The sequence below is a fragment of the Bidens hawaiensis genome, unplaced genomic scaffold (genome assembly GCF_021521415.1).
Source record: "Bidens hawaiensis isolate Kalapana, Puna unplaced genomic scaffold, B.hawaiensis_p1.1 tig00003506_1, whole genome shotgun sequence".
Lineage (NCBI taxonomy): Eukaryota > Viridiplantae > Streptophyta > Magnoliopsida > Asterales > Asteraceae > Bidens > Bidens hawaiensis.
In genome coordinates, this window is record NW_027491197.1 from 139251 (window position 1) to 160668 (window position 21418).

The following is a 21418-nucleotide window of genomic DNA, read 5'->3' on the forward strand; positions in this document are numbered from 1 at the left end:
AATTTTTTGTTCGGCTCAAAATTAACAAGCTGAAATGGCAAAACCGAAAATAAAGAAGCCGAACTGAGCCCAAACTGAAAAACTGAAATCGAAAATATTGAAACCGAATGGTATTCGAAAATTCAAAAACCTAAGTTTTGGTTTTCGGTTCGGTTTTAACCAAAACCGACTCAAATCGAAGCGTGCACATCCCTTTTATTTTGTTGGTTTAGTTTGTTTTCTAGTTGTAACTTGTAATTTACTTATAGAGATGATTCAATCTTTGCAGGCACTGTTAACATACCTCGCATGAAACCTGCATAGTGGTGAAGAAAATGTCTACACTCAACATCATGAGCAAAGCACGGGCATCAAAAGCCGTTCTCAACCAACTGAAACCTTATTCTTTTTCCCAAACATTTCATACATCACAACGATGGCAGCATGTTCTTCCTAGCCAAACAGTTACTACGAATCATATAGAATCTTCTGATTGGAAATGGAATAATGGGAATAGGCGATTTTTATCCATGTCATCCTCAGCCGGTGATAGAGTCGTTCGTGAGCTTTTAGCTGAAGTAGAGAGAGAAAAACAGAGGGAGAGAGAGCAGAGAAAGAAGGCTGGTTTGGGTACAGCTGATATAGATGCTGAGGATGATGAGGATTACATGGGCGTGAGTCGACTTATTGAGAAACTGGAAAAAGAGAATCAGAAACAGGTTGACCCGCGTATACTTAACATGAGGGAAGAACCCACTGATTCTGAAAGCGAAGAAGATGACCATAGGTTCACTCCTGAAGCCATTCATAGAAGACAAGAAATCGTGAAGAAGAAATTGAGACGTCATGAAGAGCTTCTTGATAATTTTACTAAATCGGGTATGTTTTCTTCATTCACCTTTTGTATGCTATATTACTAAACTTTAAGGAAACCGTTTAAAAGGGTCGAATGGGTGAAATGCCATCCAAAATGTATTTTAATGCAAAAGCATTTTCATTTAGATTATTAAAATAAAGCTGATTATTATTGAAATAATGTAATTTTTGTAATCATATTTGGCTGACTGAGAAACTAAAATATTGGATAATGTGTTTTAGGTCAACTCAACCCGTTCTGCACAAGTTCTTCATTTTGACCCGTTATCCAATCCACATATTTCGCCTCCCCTAGCTGCTACTATGCTAGATAGGCCTTTAGACGAACAGAACGAACACGAACGAGGCATGTTTGTGTTCGCTTGTTTAACTTTTAACCAAACAAACGATTGAACACGAACAATTAAACGAACTGGGTTTTTCTGTTCGTGTTCGTTTGTTAAGAAATTGAACGTGCTCAGTATGTTTGTTCGTTAATAGTATAAACAACCGATTCATGAACATAAACAAACCTAACTAAGCAAAGACCCATTAAAAGGAAATGTGAACATCAAACTGCTGGACCTAAAAAAAATTTAAAAGTAGCCGGTGATATTTTAATTTCATAAATTCATACTAAATTGTAATGAACCTAAATTTTTTAATGAATATATGCACTAGCAAACATAAATGAATTTAACTTAACAAATGTTCATGGGCATAAATGAATGAACTCGACATTTGTTCATGTTCGTTCATTTGACTAAATGAACAAAAAGTTATTTTCATGTATGTATGTTTATTAAATAAATGAACATAAACGTAGATTTTATTAGACGGTTCACTGAACGTTCACTTGTTTACAGGCCTGATGCTAGATTCAAATTTTTGCAAACCTGCTTTTTTAGCTAGCATTGTAGTTATTACATACTTTTGTTTATAATATAAGCATATGCTTGATTTTTTGAAATGATTATACCATCTGTGATCAGAGAATCTTGATGATGCATTCAAGTGGATGAATAAAATTGACAAATTTGAGGAGAAACATTTAGCCTTACGGCCTGAGTACCGTGTGATTGGTGATTTGATGAACCGGTTGAAAGAAGCCAGTGGTAAGGACAAGTTTCTTCTTCAACAAAAGCTGAACAGGGCAATCAGAATAGTTAAGTGGAAGGAAGCTTATGATCCTAATAACCCTGCTAACTATGGCGTCATTCAAAACATGCAATCACAACATGATCCTGCTGAAGATTCTGATGCTGAAAGTAGAAAATCATTGATAAAAAGTGCATCACGGGTTGATGATGATGATGAAGAAGAAGAATTTGATGATGTTAAAAGGACTGATGATTTAGTGTTGGAAAAGTTAAATTTTATTGATAGGCAGCTTGAAGAGAAATTAGCACAGTTGGATCATACTTTTGGAAGAAAAGGGAAGGTTTTGGAGGAAGAAATTAGAGATCTTGCTGAAGAAAGAAATTCCTTGACTGAGAAGATACGAAGACCGCAGTTTAGAAAGGTAAGCTTTTTTCCATCGACTTTGTTATTTGTTATTAGTCTAATGCTGACTTGGCATGCTGAGATTCCGTATATCTTGTAATTTATTTCATGTTTTTTTATACTTATATTTAAGGTTTGTTTTGTTTAATGACAGGGTTTTGATGTGAAACTTATTGATGTTAACAGGACATGTAAGGTTACAAAGGTAAGTCATTGGTTTTTAGATTTTATTAGTTATGCTTAAAGTTTTTTTTTTTCTCATTTTTTAAATACAGTTGTGATTGCTGTTTTTATAGGGAGGGCAATTGGTTAAATACACAGTAATGCTTGCTTGTGGTAATTATCATGGTGTCATTGGTTTTGCCAAGGCAAAAGGCCCAGCAGTCCCTACTGCATGTCAGAAGGTGATTTGTTATTTTCATGTTTTTTCAAAATAAATAAATAAATATTAAACTAATAATCAATCATATTTTTTACTATTTTATGTGATTAAACAGGCTCATGAGAAATGCTTTCAAAATCTGCATTATGTGGAACGACATGAAGATCACACGATTGCACATGCCATTCAGACTTCTTATAAGAAAACCAAGGTTTGTGTTCATGTGTTGTGACCCTTTAGAAATTGATTTAATGAGTTTGTTTTAATCAAGTTTTGTGTGCTTTTGTCTTTATTTTAGGTGTATCTTTGGCCCGGGCCCACTCAGGGTGGCATGAAGGCTGGCAGAACTGTTCAGACTATCTTAAATCTAGCTGGTTTAAAGAATGTGAAGTCTAAGGTAATAATAATAACAGAAGTTGATTCTTTTTTAGGTGAACAAGGTCTGGTTGCTTTCTATTTCTAACTTTAGCTATTTTAGGTTGTTGGGTCAAGAAATCCACATAACACAGTGAAAGCTCTTTTCAAGGGTCTGAATGCGGTAAGTGAAATACATCTCAGATATTCTTTTTAGGGGTTGTTTAGTTCACATAATGTTTTTATAGGAATTGGAATTAATTCCAATTAAGAACCATAATGTGTTTGGTTTGTAAAATTGGTTAAAGGAATTTGAGTTCAAGAAAAACTAATTTACATAATTACCATTTGTAAAATTGTTCTTCGCTACATGGAAGGAAAGTTGAAATCCTTGGTTGATTTGGTGGAAAACTTTTCATTTTCAGTTCCATCTTTAGCCAACCAAACACATTTCATTATGGAATTTACAATCCAATTCCATTGAATTCAAACAGTACCTTGGTTTATCCATTTAACATAACACAAATCGACTCGTACACAAGTAAATGGTTTAAAACTGTCGCTGATAGTTTGAGGGAGTATTAAATAGGGTTCTCCATTTGGAACACACTGAGCGCCCTCAAAACTATATTCTTGAATCACAATACATGATACAATGATTTTGTTTTCTCTAAATCCGTGTTTTGATTCATGTCAACAGATTGAAACGCCAAAAGACGTGCAAGAGAAATTTGGGCGTGTGGTGGTGGAGTCATATTTGTTATGATGAGACGATTTTGAATTCATTTTGTGACAGTCAATGTGTTATATGCATATGATGTGGATCATGAAAAAGCCACAGGAGAACATTGACAAACTTAATAATGGGGACATTTTGCTAGTTATCACATTTTGATTCATGCTCACTGAACAATGAATTACACCTCTTTTAACAAGTTAGTTTCTTCATGTCAACTATGCGTTGGAATTAGAGGGTGGTTAATATAAGAAAGCATGTGAGACGTATTACAAGCTTTAGGCATCGTTGGGGGAAGCGGTGTCACTTGATCACTTGACCCGCCATTATAGTTAGTGATGTCATTTTGTCACTTGAACGTGCTCGCCACTTGATCACTTGAACCCAGTATTTTTATTTATTTTAAAATAAATATAAACAAAATTAAATAATGTGAAACGACCAGTTATGTTTGGGTTTGCATGTTGGGATGGATGTATTGTAGTGTTGTGGATGGTGGCTTGAAGGCCATTTTGTTGGAAACGGTTGGGTTTGATATGGTTTGTCTTGCAAACAGAATCTATTTGGGTCGTCTTGGCTATACCACGAACCTTTGGCCTATACGATGACATGAATTAGGGGTGTTTTGAAGGGAAAGAAAATGTACAAAGGTAATGGGTTATTTAATTCATTTCATTAACCAACCAAACACTCTTTTTTATCATTTCTTTGCAATGGTCCATTTCATTCTGTCTTTCATTGCTGCATACCAAACACTAGAGGTGCACAAATCGGGTTCAACTGGAAAACCCGAACCGGTTCGAAACCGGTTTTTTCACACCGGGTTGTAAAATGGCACCGGTTCCAATCAAGAACCGGTTCGGTTCCCGACCCGAACCGATGCCCAGATATGCTAACTTTTAAGAACCGGGTAGGGTATGAACCGGAACCGGTTTTTACATAAAAACCGGTTCCACCGGTTTTTTTTTGAAATTTAAATATTATAGCTGTTAGGAACCGGTTCCAACGGCTATATAGCTGTTTTTGACCGTTGGAACATGTTTTTTAACTATAAATAGGTTATTTTTTTACTCTAAATAGCAAGGTTTGTTTGTGTACTTGTTAAACCACTTCCAAAACTATAAAACACACTCCAAACCACAATTAACCTTAAACCGACAACAAATGGCAACTAATGATGACGTTGTTATGGTGATCGAAACAACAAGATGCCCCGATGTTTGGGTTCATTATGATTTGTGTCTCATGACCGACTCACATGAGTTGGCACGTTGCAAATATTGCTCGAAGTTTCTTAAAGCAGGGTCCAACTCGACATTACGAAAACATACGAATAAGTATTGTCGAGAGAAAAGAAGTTTGGATGCTAAAAAAACGGAAGTGGGAGAGTCGTCCGGCTCTACAACCCAAAAATAAGTATTCCCGGATTAAAACGACGGACTTTGTTTTTTATGTTTTAGTTGTTATGTTTAGTATCGTTTATGTTTTAATAATGTTTGTAATAGTTATTTTTTAAATAAATAAAATGTTCGTCGTTATTAAAAAAGTAACAAAAATTAATCATGAGTAACAAAAGTAATTATAATAAAACAAATCAAAACTAAATATTAGTTGAACAAGTTACAAATAATTCTACCAAAACAAATAATTACAACTCTTCTTCGTCTTCATTCTCGTCTTCACCCTCGTCTTCGTTATTGGAAGAAACCCCGTCCTCCGCCTCCTCATCATGAATATGACGCTCTATTGGTATTTCGTCTTCAAAGTTCGCCTTGTGTTGTACACGATCCACCGCATCCAAATGGTCCTTTAGGCAAATGCAAACCTCTAGAGACTCGGGAGTTAGTTTTGTTCTTCGCATAGATAACACCTTCCCACTAAGAGAAAAAACCGATTCGGAAGCAACCGTTGAGGCTTGTACGGCAAGCAAATCACGAGCCATGGCGGATAGAATGGGAAATTCGTTTTGTTTACCTTTCCACCAAGCCAACAAATCAATATTGCGAATTTCGTCGACCGTTGCGCCATCAACATTGTTTGCTCCACTATATCGACCAAGTTCGCTACTTGGTGTGTTTCCTCTTTGCCTCTTAGATGCCGATTCACGAATCCCATTCATCAAGTTTATAAGTGGGTCATTGCACGGCCTACTAGTTGTTGTTTTTTCACAAAAGACGATCTCGTGCTTGGACCATACATTTGAAAATAATGGTCATAAAGGTCTTGAAGGTTTTTGTTGAACTTGTCCTTCGCTTCCGTCGACAACTTCGGGTCAATCTCGTGCATACCTAAGTTGTCGAATATTTCCTCAATCGTTGTTTCAACCCCATTAACATTCCAATAGGGGTTTAATGCGGCGGCACAAGTAAAGACCGGCGGTATGTTTTCAAAATATTTTATGAACTTTTCTTTCATCACCGCAACAATATTTTCGAAGAGTTTGTTCTTCTCCGCAAAGCTTTTAAAAACACAAGACATATAGTACAATTCTTGCAAAACCCAACAACTAGTAGGGTAATAGACTCCCGATAATTTTGTTGTTGACTTTTTGAACACGTCAAGATACTCCAACAAATAACCGACTTAGACCCAAACACTTTCCGGAAACATATCGGCCTCGCATTCTTCAACAAGATTGTTATGAAAAGCTTGTAAAGTTTGGCGTTGGGCAAAAGCACACTTTAACATATGACAAGTTGAGTTCCAATGGGTTGGAACGTTCCAATTCGACCCCAAATACTTTCTTTCAACCGACTTGCAATAGTTCTTATATTCAAGATGTCTTCTTTTACCACTTTTGAAGACATCTTGTAACATAAGTCTAAAGTATTTTAAATCATCACAAATGTTTTCATTGTCAAGACCTATTTGAACAACCAAGTTGATGATATGTGCAACACATCGGACATGAAAAAAATCCCCGAAACAAGGTGGTGAATATTTAATGATAAATTTTTCAGCCGCCTTAGTATTGTTTGAAGCGCTGTCAAACGAAATCGAAAATATTTTATTTCTCAAGTTGTAAGTCGTTATAACTTCATCAAGTAATTCAAACAATTTTTCGGCGGTATGTGGGAACGGGAAGTTTTCAAAAGCGATGGTGCGTTTCATCAATTGCCATGTCACCGGATCAACCCAATGAGCGGTGACACATATGTATGATTCGGGCAACCCGTGTGGTGCCGACCAAACATCGGTAGTTAAACTAACCATGGCTTCTAAAGAATGAAAAGACTCGATTAACTCTTTTTTAGCACACTCCCACAACCTGATACAATGACGTCTTAAGGTAGTACGACTTACATGTGTGTATCTCGGTTGTAGAGTTTCGCGAATCAACGACGTCAACTCCGGGTTATCAAAGTGGTTAAACGGCAAACCTCGTTGAATAACGAACTTTGCCATTCTATCTTGAACTTGAGTCGTGTTGTAACGAAATAGTGTACAATCTTTACTCAAGTCAATTTGATCGGTCGCGCCAATCCCTTTCAACGCCTTGCAATATGGCTTCTCGATGTGCTTTCTCAAAGTAGAGTTGGAATCGTGCTTTAATATTGAACCACATAGTTTGCAACGAGCCTTTTGATAACCTTCGTCATCCACAATCAAATCCCAATTCTTCCATATGTCTTGGTTGCGGTTATGGTTGACTACCGTAACAACCCTTGGGTCCTCCGTAACAGGAATGGGGGCAACAAAAACACTCTTCTTAGCCTTCTTGTTAGTTTTTTTGATGGGTGCCATAATAATATTTAGTTGGATGGTCGGGTAACGGAACGGGTTTGCTAAAGGAGTAGTATTTTAGTTTGTTTTTGAGTTTGGTGGTGAAATTAGTGGTGGAAAACAAGTTATATATAGGTTTGGGCATCAAAAACCGGTTCCAACGGCTATATTACCGTTGGAACCGGTTCCAACGGATCTATTGTCTCTCAAAAACCGGTTCCAACGGCTATATTACCGTTGGAACCGGTTCCAACGGCTAATTGGTGGCTAAAAAACCGGTTCCAACGGCTATATTACCGTTGGAACCGGTTCCAACGGCTACTTTGACTTTTGTTTGACTCTTCAAAAAAAAACCCGCCGGAACCGGTTTTTCCGGGTACGAACCGAACCGGTTACAATTAAGAACCGGGTAGGAACCGGGTTGGAACTGATACTAACATACAAATATGAGAACCGGGTAGGATTTTCGGGTACAAAAATACCCAAACCGGGTATTGTACCAACCGGGTTGGAACTGGAACTGGTTCCGGTTCGGTTCCACCAGTTAGGTTCCGGAACCGGTTTTTTTGTGCACGTCTACCGAACACTACCATGTTCTGATTGATCTTGTCAATGTCCCGATGTTAATTATGAAAATAGTGTGATCCTGTATATCAACGAAAAGGAAAAAAATATATATATTTACGTTTGCAGTTTTATACTTTTATAGGACTTTTGACGTCCATGGTAAACTCAAATGTCAAATGGATATGCTGCTTCTCTTCCAAAATAGTCTATTGTTTTGCCTAATAAACTAAGATATTGGGACCCACTATATTGATGCAATATCATTTTCGTATGAACACGCTGGATTTCCGAATTTCATTTATGAAAAGAAAAGCAAGAAAAAGAAAGTTTTCTTTTGATATCTTCTATTTCTATTTAATTTTCTTTTCTTACAAATCTTTTCAATTTGAAAAGATACAAATTCTTACTTTACTCATCATTTTCTCTCCCCACAAACCTATATTTCTTTTAATGAAACTTGGGAGCACCCATTTTATTTTTTTCATTTCTTAAATGAAACTCGGGAACATAACATATTTTTTTCATCCATCATTTTCCTTCTCTTTTCTCCTTTAAATTAATGTACTGGGGTACTTTCCGATTTGACAATATTTCAATTAGGACCGATTAAATTATTACATTAAATGTCCCTATAACAACCCCCCACCACACCCACGCAAATGAGAATGTGGTGTTTAATTACTTTTGTGGGAGTTATGGTCAACTCATGAATTTGAAGAAGTAGTCGAACCTCTCACACATATAAATAGAAGTGTATAAAATCGTTTTTTTCAAACCAAATCGATTTGGTCAAAGCTTGGTCAAACCCGGTTTAGAAGCAGGAGAGGCCAACCTGGTCCAAGTCGGTTTGGTTTAGAACTGGTTCCAGTTTTCCTCAAACTGGTTCAGTTTTAAAACCGGTTTGGTTGTTCAAAAGGGGAGCCTGTATCAAAACCGACAGTTTGGGTCGGTTCATGAACCGGTTTGGGTGAAACCGGTTATTTTGTACACCTCTACATATAAGAACCACATTACATTTGCATCCACCCCGACTAAAACGATTTAAAATAAGATCAACTAGTTTAATAAAATCAAGACTTAGTATCCACATTTAAGTTTCAACGGTTATGTGTAATTAAACAAATGGAATATGATCAATCATATTAACAAATCAAGCTTGTAACATTTGTCATTTTTCGGTTTAACTTGCATTTGTATTTGTATAAAAAACCCGACCCGTTTTGATCTTTCGGATTCGTCGTTATTAATAAAATGCCGGTTTTTATGTTCATTTATATTTCACAAATGTCGGGCCGAGAAAACATCCTTTTCGGTACGTTAAAACACCTCTTTATGATGAAAAATGACTTAAAACAAACTTTAGGGACTATTATTGTCAATTATCAAAAGCTTGTTTGACCATTTTAACCAATCACATGCAATTTCCCCATATGAATGAACCATACTCTTACCATTATAAAAGCAAGGTTCCATACACCACTTCGGTTGTTCATCTTCTCCAAACTCTCTCTCAAATCCAAGTATTCATCTTCAACCACTTGTTAGTTTGATTACATAAGGTCAAACAAATACTAACCTTGTTTCTAACTAAATCTTATTACTTAAAGCTTGATGCTGCAACATATATATAATATACACCCCTTGTTTCCTTCTACTTTCACTTTTCCGGTCACGGTCGGTTGAAGTGTTGTGCTACAAAGCAAGGCTACATGGAAGACTATTATAGTCCTTGATATATACCTTAACTTATGCTTTAATATATGCAAGTTTACTAGTGTTGTTTATTTTCTAATTACTTTTAGTTTCCAAATTATTTTTTTAATAGTTCAATGGTATTGGGTATGTGGCCACCATTTTCGGTTTCATCCCGAGTCAAGAGCCGAACCAAAACTGAACTTTTATTTAATACTTTATTGTTAACATATTGTATAAAAGATTTGAGTATTATTATTTTTAAGTTTATTTTAATGAGTTCTATGGTATTGGATATGTGGCCACCAATTTCGGTTTCATTCCGAGTCAAGAGCCGAACCAAAATCGATCTCTTGTTTAAATAGTTTATATTTAAAATGATTTATATGTTACAAGTATGAATTGTGTATTATAATTTCTAAGTTCAATTTAATAAGTTCTATGATATTGGGTATCTGGTAACCATCCTCGGCCTTATTCCGAGTCAAGGACCGAACCAAGACCGAACTAAGCCGAGTTCATTCGCTTAAGACACACTAGTGTGTTTTGAGCTACCGAATCTCATATTTTCTCTAAAACTATTTTATAAACTAATTTTAAATTGTTTTCTCAAAACACTTGGTATGTTGGATCTAACTTGATCTTATAACAAGTTTGGACCGACAAAACTAAACACTCGCTTAACGGACGTCGAGGTTCTTCTTAATAGAACTACACACTTGGTTAATCTTCTTTTGATTTCATTAAGTTATCTCATAACATTTTGGAACCTCGGCTTCGAGCTTGACCAATTATCAAGACTCGAATCGACAAATGCGAACACTCGTAAAGTCTCGTTTTGGTATCTATTTAACTTTGCAATGTTGCAATTGTACCCAAATATTTACTTAACAAAGGTTAAGTAAAAACTAATAAATAGAACACTGACATCGAGTAAATTTACTTTTCAAAAATCAATACTTTAATTCCTTATGTGTTTACATTTTAGCCTTCAAACTTTAATTATTTATGTTACTTGTCAAATTATTTTACTTTAAAGGTTTCAAAACCATCTACTAACTCAAGATCCTTTTTAATCTAGGTCTTTCCCGTTGAACTTACTCGTTCCCCCGTTTTATCGCAAACTATCCTTCAAGTTACTTATTTCATGTAAGTACATTTCATCCGCCGTTTTCACTCGTATACTTTGGGGGTAACATGCATACTTATTCAAAACAAGAACGAATTATAATACTCTATCTTCAAATCACAAATTTGTGCTCTATTGTGTGTTATATGTTTCACATGCTTTACTGGCACAAGTGTTTATTTTATGTTGTTGTGGAACGCAATAAGTATGATCATACGCACCCCTGACTACTTAGCCTTGTGCAAGTAGCATAGGGCATCATGGTCACACGCCAACCTATGGCGAAACATGCCGGGGCACGACATTGATTGTATCATAGCTCAGAAGACACTAAGTAAAATACACGTGTCAATATCTAAATTATTTAATTATTTATGTTATTATATTGTGGGACATATATATATACTAGATACTGGTATGTGTAATTTGTATGATAATATTTGGGGTGTATGTGTACCTGTTTTTATGTTTGAGCTGGTAACGAGTTATACAGTGAGATTAGTATTGATTACTGCGTACGGGATAAGTACGGCAGATTGACATAAAAAGAGTAACTCCGATGATGGAGATTGATATGATTCAGTTGATTGCTCAAGGATAGCAGATGATGATACCGAATGTTGTATCACAGATCACTGCTAGTGTTGATGCAAATGTGATCGCAGGATTATAGATCGAGCAATCACATGATTATGAATATTTCAATCCTTAGTGGTATTACTATGAGTGATAATGTCCCACCGAATACTATTATGACTACAAGTACTAGTTATAAACTAAACATGAATAGTAGTCGTAATGAATTAGATCCGGTATGAGGGATATGTTTGTTAGTTGTGTTAAGGAAATTATTAATAGTTGACTGATGGTAAAGGGAGGAATGGATTAGCGAGTGGATAGAAAAGATCGAAATGGTTAAGGATGTTGGTAGAGTCTAGAACATTGTGTAGTAAAATATGCTACAGATATGTTGGTAGATTATGATGTATCGTGATGGAACACGATGGTACAAAATTATAATTAGAAAATTATTACTCAGATGATATGGTCAGAATTTAATATTCTTGTGCTAGAGTACTTTATTTCGAGTAATTAAGTTCAGAGATTGGAGACTGAGCTATGGAAGATAGAAATGTTGTGTGCTGATCACTTAGAACACGCTAATCGTTTGAAGGAATTGTCATGTCTGGTAACATGGCTAATTACTCCTGAAACTAAGCGAAGTGAGCGCCATATTGGGGACTAACTCCATCGATAAGGAGTATAGTCAACCCTGTAAAATATACAACTTTTGGAAGGGTTGTGTCACAAGCCAACCTTGATATATTTGACTCTATGGGAAGCGGAATGGAAGGACGTTAGGTGAAACGTCGAGTGTTAAAGAAGAGAAATGATAAAGGAAGAAGAATGTCGAGTGATAGTAGGCCACAGGTGTGGTAAAGATGGACGTAATGCCACAATTGTAGAACCAAGTGAAGCCATGTGAACCGACAACCCCAACCCATTCGTGTACAACCACTCCGAACCCAACAACTTCAATAACAATCCATCCAAAGAAATCAAATTATGCCAAACAGTTGTACTTTCTATGAATGTGGCAGTACAGAACGTTCAAGAGAAATTGCCCAAAGTAAACCAAGGTGTTGTTGGAAGATGAACCTCATGACAAGCATCAACCTCTGATCAAGCAAGGAGCCGTGCTTTTGTGAGTAATTCAAATAAAGCACGTCATGATCCAAAAGTGGTATTAAGTACGTTGTAGTTTTAAATCAATAGGCTTCAGTGATATTTTTACGGTCGTCGATAGAAGTTAGTTCCTGCTAACCTCCTATCATTTGGAAAGATACCGATTAGTGAAACTATAGAACCCCATACGGTAAAATCGCTAACGGTAAATCCCTAATGGTTAATTAAATTGTTCGGAATTGTCCTATTATTCTGAACGATTAACCTTTCCTTATTAACCTACGACCAATAAAGTTAAGAAGTTGTGACGTAATAGTTAACGTGGATTGGCTAACTCAACATGAAGCTGAGATCAAATGGGACAAGAAGATGATTAGAAGCTCTCTTTCGGACGATGAAGCGATTAGATACAGAGAAAAGTGTACGGTATTATGTTACCACTCTAATCTCATCTTGAGATGTTATAATATTTACGACAAGGAGACGTGGTGTATTAAACAAACGCGATTGCCAAAGTATTTAAAAGAAAACATATAGAAGATGTTTCGGTGATACTTAGATATCCAGAAGTTTTCCCAGAAGAACTTCCTGGATTACCGCCAACCCGACAGGTCGAATTCAGAATCGATTTAATACCTCAAGCTGGCCCTGTTGCTAAAGCATCCTACCGACTTGCACCGTCCGAGATACAAGAATTATTCAATCAGTTACAAGAATTGTTGGATAAGGTTTTACACGACCTAGTTAGTCACCAGGGGGTGCACCAGAGTTATTTGGGAAATGAAGGACGGAAGTGTTAGGATATGTATTGATTAGGGAGAATTGAATAAAGTGACAATCAAGAGTAGGTACTCACTTCTTCGAAGTGAATGATCTGTTTAATCAACTGCAAGGGGCGATTTATTTTTAGAAAATTGATCTTAGATATAGTTATCACCAAATGAGAAAATCCAAGAGGAAGACGTTGCAACAACAGTGTTTCGGACCCGCTACGGCCATTATGAAGTCTTAGTTATGCCTTTCGGACTAACAAATGCGCCGGCAGCATTCATGGAACTCATGAACCGAGTCTGTGAACTTTATTTTGACAAATTTGTCATAACATTCATTGATGATATTTTGATATATTCGCAACGTAAAGAAGAGCACGAACGACGATTAAGGAAAATTGTGGAAGTGTTAAAGCAAGAGGAGCTATACGCGAAGCTTTCGAAATGTGATTTTGAATAAAGAAGGCATAATCCCTTGGTCATGTTGTAAAGCAACAAAGATTTCACAAAGATCCAAATAAGATAGAAACCATTAAAATTGTGCCGAGCGCCGATTTTAAGTCTCCCCGATGGAGACGATGGTTTTGTCGTGTATTGTGACGCATCGCGTAAAGGGTTAGGATGCGTGTTGACGCAGTATAATAAGGTTATAGCCGATGCTTCCCGACAGTTAAAAGTACACGAGTAAAATTACACTACTCACGACTTAGAACTGGGAGCGGTTATCTTCGCACTTAAAATGTGGAGACATTATCTCTACGATACGAAGTGCACCATCTTCACCGATCATAAAAGTTTGCAGCACATGTTTGATCAGAAGGAACTGAATATGAGGCAACGAAGATGGGTCGAGTTGTTAAGCGATTATGACTGTGACATCCGTTATCACCCTGGCAAGGTTAACGTCGTAGCCGATGCCTTGAGTAAGAAAGATCGGGATAAGCCATTGCGAGTGCGAGTGCTGGGGATGATAGTCCAGTCGAACCTTCGAACCTGATTCGAGTCGCTCAACGTGAGGCGTTGAAAGAGGAACAATTGGAAAAGAAGGAACCTTACGGCAATGAGGAGAATTTCGAACAGCGCGTGGACTAAATTCTCTACTTCAAAAATCGGGTTTGGATCACGACCCTCCATGACCTTCGTGAATTAATCATTGACGAAGCGCATAGATCGAAATAATCCATACATACGGGATCGGATTTGACTATTGATGATACGGATATCTGAAAGGATTTTTATTAATGGCCGAGTTTGGAGAAAGATATGGTTACGTGTGTTGGTGAATATTGAGTTATGCAAGAGATAAGGCTGCACACCGAAAACCCTAGGGAACGCCACAACGACAGAAAATTCGCCAATGATAGTGGGAATAAATTACAATGAATTCTTGCCCAAATTCCTGATGGTGAAATGATATCTCGTCGTGGAGTACCATTTTCAATGATCTCAGATCAAAATAGTCATCCTACTTCCATTATTGGAAGGCGGGTAAGGGAGCATCGAGAGCTTGAAGCTTTCTATGGGTGAAGTAATTATCACCAATTTGTTAAATTGAAAATGGGCGTCAATCAAGCCATAAGATTTGAATTGATTCGAGAAACAACCAATCGGATTTATAATATTTAAGACAAGTTGAAAGCAGCGCGTGATTGGCAAAGGGTTTATGCCAACGTTCAAAGGAAACCATTGTCACTGAATAGAGGTGACAAGGCATTTTAAGGCATCACCTTAGAAAGAGGTGACATAAGGTTTGGCAAAACCGAAAATAGCTTCTTAATATATTGGACCCCATGAGAACTATCTCCATGATTGGTCATTTAGTTTATCGATTAAAGTATTCCAGGGGCTAAGTACTATACATGATATTTTGCCATGTATACGGATTGAAAAGTGCCTAAGCGATGAGGCAACGAAAGTACTAGTAATAGAGGTACTCATAGAAGACATGCTTGATATCATAACTAATTCCGTAGAGATAGTAGACGGGGAAAACTAAAAAGTTTGGACATACCAAGCTTTATTAATTAAGATTAAGTGGAATTCACAGCGAGGACCAGATTATACTTGGTAACGCGAGGGTGATTCTGAAAGAAAAACCCCCACCTTTCTCTCGGAAGGGGATAGTGGGCGTGTAAAATTTCGAGGACGAAATTTCTTAACGGGGGGAGAATGTAACGATTCCGACGAAACCAGGTATACCCTAACCGGTAGACTGTAGTTACGTCATATTTAATGTCGGGTATATGAATTACCATAGTAATCATACGAGAATACATGGTTCATTGTATTGATTGTACGTGAATACATAATTCACCGTATTGAATATGCGATCAATCGATCGATAGTTATTGAAACCCGAATGAATCGAGGGTTCAATTATAGACGAGATATATGATATTTAGTGATGTTACGAAGTATTAAAGCTTCGGATAAGTGAATTAAAGCGCAGAAAAAGGATTTCGATTTAATGGTACGTCGGTACGTTAAACGAAACCTTTATTACCAAACCGAGCAAGAGACGATCGATCAAGCCGAAAAAGATGCACAATTATTAATACTATGATGTTTTAAGTTAATAAATGTCATGGTTTAAGTTTTTAAATCGGTTTTATATATTTTTCATTTTTAAGCCGAAAAACGACCGTTTTAGCCTCGTTTTAAGCCGAATTAAACGTTTAACCGAAAAACGAACTGGACCAGATTATCCAAAACATTATCCAGATTACGGAAATCGGAATGAGTGGCTAGATATGAAGAAGTGGGTCCCACCCCACCTCCCCATTTGGACCGATCGGACCATAGGTCCTCATTCCCTTTATTATTTTCTTTTTTTTCATCCAACACAACTCAACAATCTTCAATTCCTCTCAACCTTTGAACTAAAACCCGAGATTCTAGCAAGAAAAACCGAGGTAAAATCGTGTTATTTACGTGTTCATATTCGTTTCTTGAATTGGTTTGCAAGAAAATGAGGTTTCAATGATGAAAACCGATTCTTGCATGATCAAGTGATGTATACGGGTTATACAAAGGATCTTGGTCCAAGAAAGGAGTTAAACGAATCAAAAACGAATTTTTACGGTTAAATCTTTGTTTTTGGAATCATAACCGAAACCATGAAAGAAATGGCTTGATCGTGAGTGTAATTTGCTTGGTATTATGGTATGTTGGTTGCAGGTTCTGTATTTAGTGGTAGATAAGGCGGAAAGACGAGTTTGTAGCTTGTAGTGGCGGAAAACGAAAGGTATATTCGGTTATGTTCGGTTTTGGGAAATTTGGACAGATTGTTGATGCTTTAGAGTTAGGTCATGAAATTTTACAGAGGTGTTAAACACATGAAAATATAAGTTCTGTGAATTGTTGGTAATTTTTGGATAAAGGATGAATATTTGGTGAATTTAATGCTCGGTTTTGGCCAAAAATGATGAAAAATAGTTAAATATCATGAAAAATTCTGGAAAATTGCAGATAAGGTTTTTATATCATGCACAAGTCATACATAAAATTTGAGGTCCGTTGGAGAAGTCTAAGTAGGCTTTTCGGTTAAACGAGTTCTAGGGTTTTCTAGCTCGGTTTGATTTAAAAATGGCATGTAAAGGAAGATTTTGGTTCTGGAAAAATTACAGGGGACTATGTGGATGGCAGGGGACATCCAGGAGAAATTTGGGATTTTTCTAAAATCGTTTGGTATTTACGACATATTTAGTGTTTAAATGGTGTTTAAAAATGGATAAATAAATTTTGAATATAAGAATTAATTCTGGAAATATTTTTATAAAATTCCACACTGTTAAAAAGTGATTTGTGCAAAATTTCAAGATCCGAGAGTTAACGGATAATTATTTGTGCTAATTATCAAACTTTTAAAGTTAAAACGCGTAAACCGGTGAAGTTTGCTTAAGCGAGCTGACTGGTGTATAAAAACCCTAAAAATGAACTATTTTCATATAAATGAGTTAAACAAGTAAATATAAATCATCCGAAAATAATTCGGATGATTTGAGTAATTTTAACCTATTTTAACAGTTTCCGGTACGTTAAAGACGGAAACGGGTCCCGCGGACAAACGGGGCGTCTAAACCGAGCTAAAATTTCACAACTTTACTTAAACTATCAGTCAACGACTATTTTCGGGTCGTGTGTGACCAAAATCATTTTTGAAACATGAAAACGGATAACCGTGCTAGGCACGCAAAACAAGAATAACGATTAATAGTAGTTGTGACCATGGAACTCTAAACGACATCACAATCTGAGTCTGGAGAAGTGTTTCTGGGTTAACCTTGCCCCCAGAACGGGTACAGTGCTGGGTTAACAGTGCCCCCAGATGTACCGGATAACACGGTTAAAAGATTATATAAACAATAATTGTATAATAACGATCGTAGGAATCATATTACAGATTGGACGTGTTAATTGATAATGATTGTTGTTACCTGCTTGCATGTGCTAAGGTGAGTTTCACGAGCCCCTTTTTCTGAATTGTTTTTAAATATTTTCCCGGGGCGGAAAGCATGTTATTATTTAAATGTTTAAGTACATACTGAACGCATGGATTTGCGTGTATTTATGAATATTTGATTGTACGGGAATCGTACGGAATGGGTACAGGACTGGGTTAACAGTGTCCCCAGATGTCTTTAGAAGTGTTTCCGGGTTAACATTGCCCCCCGGAGTGAGTACAGGACTGGGTTAACAGTGTCCCCAGATGTCTTTAGAAGTGTTTCCGGGTTAACATTGCCCCCGGAGTGAGTACAGTACTGGGTTAACAGTGTCCCCAGGGGTCCCTAGAAGTGTTTCCGGGTTAACATTGTCCCCGGAGTGAGTACAGTACTGGGTTAACAGTGTCCCCAGGGGTCCCTAGAAGTGTTTCCGGGTTAACATTGTCCCCGATGTGAGTACAGTACTGGGTTAACAGTGTCCCCAGATAATATTATATTTTGATATGGATTTATCATGGTTTACTCAAATTGTGAAACTCACCAACTATTCGTAGTTGACCCGTTTTCTCACATGCTTTTCAGGTACAACTAAGATAAAGTGATTGCTTACATGCTAAGTGCTTGATGTGTGTAAGATTTGCGTGCGGGATGTTGGGATACATTATAACAGATAGAATTATGTATCGTATTGTATGATGTGTGTATCACCTAGACGGTAATGAAATACGAGATAATGTAATTTTGAAGTATATTAATGCATTCAGTTTTCTTTATAAACAATGTGGTTGATATCAGAGGTGTCTGTCGCATCCCGTTTACGTTTCCGCTGCGGTTGCGGGGTGTTACAGAAGTTGGTATCAGAGCCATTGGTTATAAAAGAATTAGGATGTCTTTAAAAGATACCTGAAATATAACCAGTAGCTCAAGTATTATAGGATCTGAATATCAACTAATAATTTATGGTGACGAGATCTGGATGAACTTGGATGGACAAGTGAGTTATTATGGTCCGGAACATAATAACAGACTTGTCCGTACGAGGGAGTTCAGGGGAAGTCACGGGGTACGTTAATAGGTAAAAATGGCAACATATGTGTAAAGTATATAATATTATTTATACGTGCTAATGTGTATATATATATGTACGTATCTTGTGGGTACATGTATTGAGAAAAAAGGACCCGGATAAGGAACCGGGGGATGAAATAATAAAAGTACCGAGGATGCTGAAATTTCTAGAGCATCGGTGGATAATGAGTCTGATTTATCGGGCCATAGTTATGATAGTACCAAATTAGATTTCCCGTTTGACATTAGCCAGAAATATCTAGTAATTGTCACACCCAACCAAAATTGATAAATCCCTTACCCTACCAACACCGGTACCGTTTATCCTAATAACCCCCTATGTTCACCCGAACCGTCGACCCTCACGTACGGACGGACCTGTACCTGAACCCATCCTTGTTCCATTAAAATAAAAATAAAATAATAATAATAAAATGGATAATAAATGAGCTGATAAAAATAATATATAGAAATATATATATATGTATTGCTCACTCTCCAACGTATGAGACATACCACCTCCAGATCGAGAATTACTGATTTTAGCAAACCTAGAACGCCTGAGGACATTGGTTGAGCAAGTGATAGAGTTTCCCATAATAGTAATTAATAATATTTGAAGGCAACCCATGTAGCGCGATTACCTTGAACCTTGCAACTCCCTATGTTAACCTTACATCCGTTAGATGCCTATACCCATGTATACTCGAATAGAATGATTACCCATACACAAAGAGGTGTTGGAATCATTATAGTATAGTTGGGTATTCGTTCGTAGGTGGTATACTGTGTATGCCAGATATACGAATAAACACAGATATTATAACACCGTGGTACGTAATCGTTTGATGCTCACAGTGAGCATGTGTCGGTTGTGCTGACATGCAGAAGGATATTGAAATCAAGTATATTAAACATTAATCTTTGTTGAAAAAGATCTATATGCCAGTTGGTGACAAGGGTTATGAAATATATTTAAAACGTTAACCGATGTCAGGTTAAGTCCGTATGTTATTATATTGTGGGACATATATATATACTAGATACTGGTATGTGTAATTTGTATGATAATATTTGGGGTGTATGTGTACCTGTTGTTATGTTTGAGCTGGTAACGAGTTATACGGTGAGATTAGTATTGATTACTGCGTACGGGATAAGTACGGCAGATTGACATAAAAAGAGTAACTCCAATGATGGAGGTTGATATGATTCAGTTGATTGCTCAAGGATAGCATATGATGATACCGAATGTTGTATCACAGATCACTGCTAGTGTTGATGCAAATGTGATCGCAGGATTATAGATCGAGCAATCACATGATTATGAATATTTCAATCCTTAGTGGTATTACTATGAGTGATAATGTCCCACCGAATACTATTATGACTACAAGTACTAGTTATAAACTAAACATGAATAGTAGTCGTAATGAATTAGATCCGGTATGAGGGATATGTTTGTTAGTTGTGTTAAGGAAATTATTAATAGTTGACTGATGGTAAAGGGAGGAATGGATTAGCGAGTGGATAGAAAAGATCGAAATGGTTAAGGATGTTGGTAGAGTCTAGAACATTGTGTAGTAAAATATGCTACAGATATGTTGGTAGATTATGATGTATCGTGATGGAACACGATGGTACAAAATTATAATTAGAAAATTATTACTCAGATGATATGGTCAGAATTTAATATTCTTGTGCTAGAGTACTTTATTTCGAGTAATTAAGTTCAGAGATTGGAGACTGAGCTATGGAAGATAGAAATGTTGTGTGCTGATCACTTAGAACACGCTAATCGTTTGAAGGAATTGTCATGTCTGGTAACATGGCTAATTACTCCTGAAACTAAGCGAAGTGAGCGCCATATTGGGGACTAACTCCATCGATAAGGAGTATAGTCAACCCTGTAAAATATACAACTTTTGGAAGGGTTGTGTCACAAGCCAACCTTGATATATTTGACTCTATGGGAAGCGGAATGGAAGGACGTTAGGTGAAACGTCGAGTGTTAAAGAAGAGAAATGATAAAGGAAGAAGAATGTCGAGTGATAGTAGGCCACAGGTGTGGTAAAGATGGACGTAATGCCACAATTGTAGAACCAAGTGAAGCCATGTGAACCGACAACCCCAACCCATTCGTGTACAACCACTCCGAACCCAACAACTTCAATAACAATCCATCCAAAGAAATCAAATTATGCCAAACAGTTGTACTTTCTATGAATGTGGCAGTACAGAACGTTCAAGAGAAATTGCCCAAAGTAAACCAAGGTGTTGTTGGAAGATGAACCTCATGACAAGCATCAACCTCTGATCAAGCAAGGAGCCGTGCTTTTGTGAGTAATTCAAATAAAGCACGTCATGATCCAAAAGTGGTATTAAGTACGTTGTAGTTTTAAATCAATAGGCTTCAGTGATATTTTTACGGTCGTCGATAGAAGTTAGTTCCTGCTAACCTCCTATCATTTGGAAAGATACCGATTAGTGAAACTATAGAACCCCATACGGTAAAATCGCTAACGGTAAATC

At 36.8% G+C, this 21418-nt stretch overlaps 1 protein-coding gene across 1 annotated transcript; it reads left to right on the plus strand.

Moving 5' to 3' along the window:
• The first annotated feature begins 228 nt into the window (after positions 1-228).
• On the plus strand, positions 229-3965 carry LOC143623622 (uncharacterized). The gene is made up of 8 exons (XM_077094474.1): positions 229-858; positions 1827-2356; positions 2492-2542; positions 2634-2741; positions 2835-2930; positions 3018-3116; positions 3198-3257; positions 3774-3965. Exons 1-8 carry the CDS (start codon positions 315-317, stop codon positions 3837-3839), a joined length of 1554 nt encoding a protein of 517 aa, XP_076950589.1. The 5' UTR covers positions 229-314; the 3' UTR covers positions 3840-3965.
• Positions 3966-21418: the final 17453 nt, after the last annotated feature.

Coding starts and splice junctions, on each gene's coding strand:
- LOC143623622 (XM_077094474.1), top strand. CDS start 315: ATGTCTACACTCAACATCATGAGCAAAGCACGGGCATCAAAAGCCGTT. Junction 2,931..3,017: donor CTTCTTATAAGAAAACCAAG/GTTTGTGTTCAT, acceptor TCTTTATTTTAG/GTGTATCTTTGGCCCGGGCC. Junction 3,117..3,197: donor TAAAGAATGTGAAGTCTAAG/GTAATAATAATA, acceptor TAGCTATTTTAG/GTTGTTGGGTCAAGAAATCC.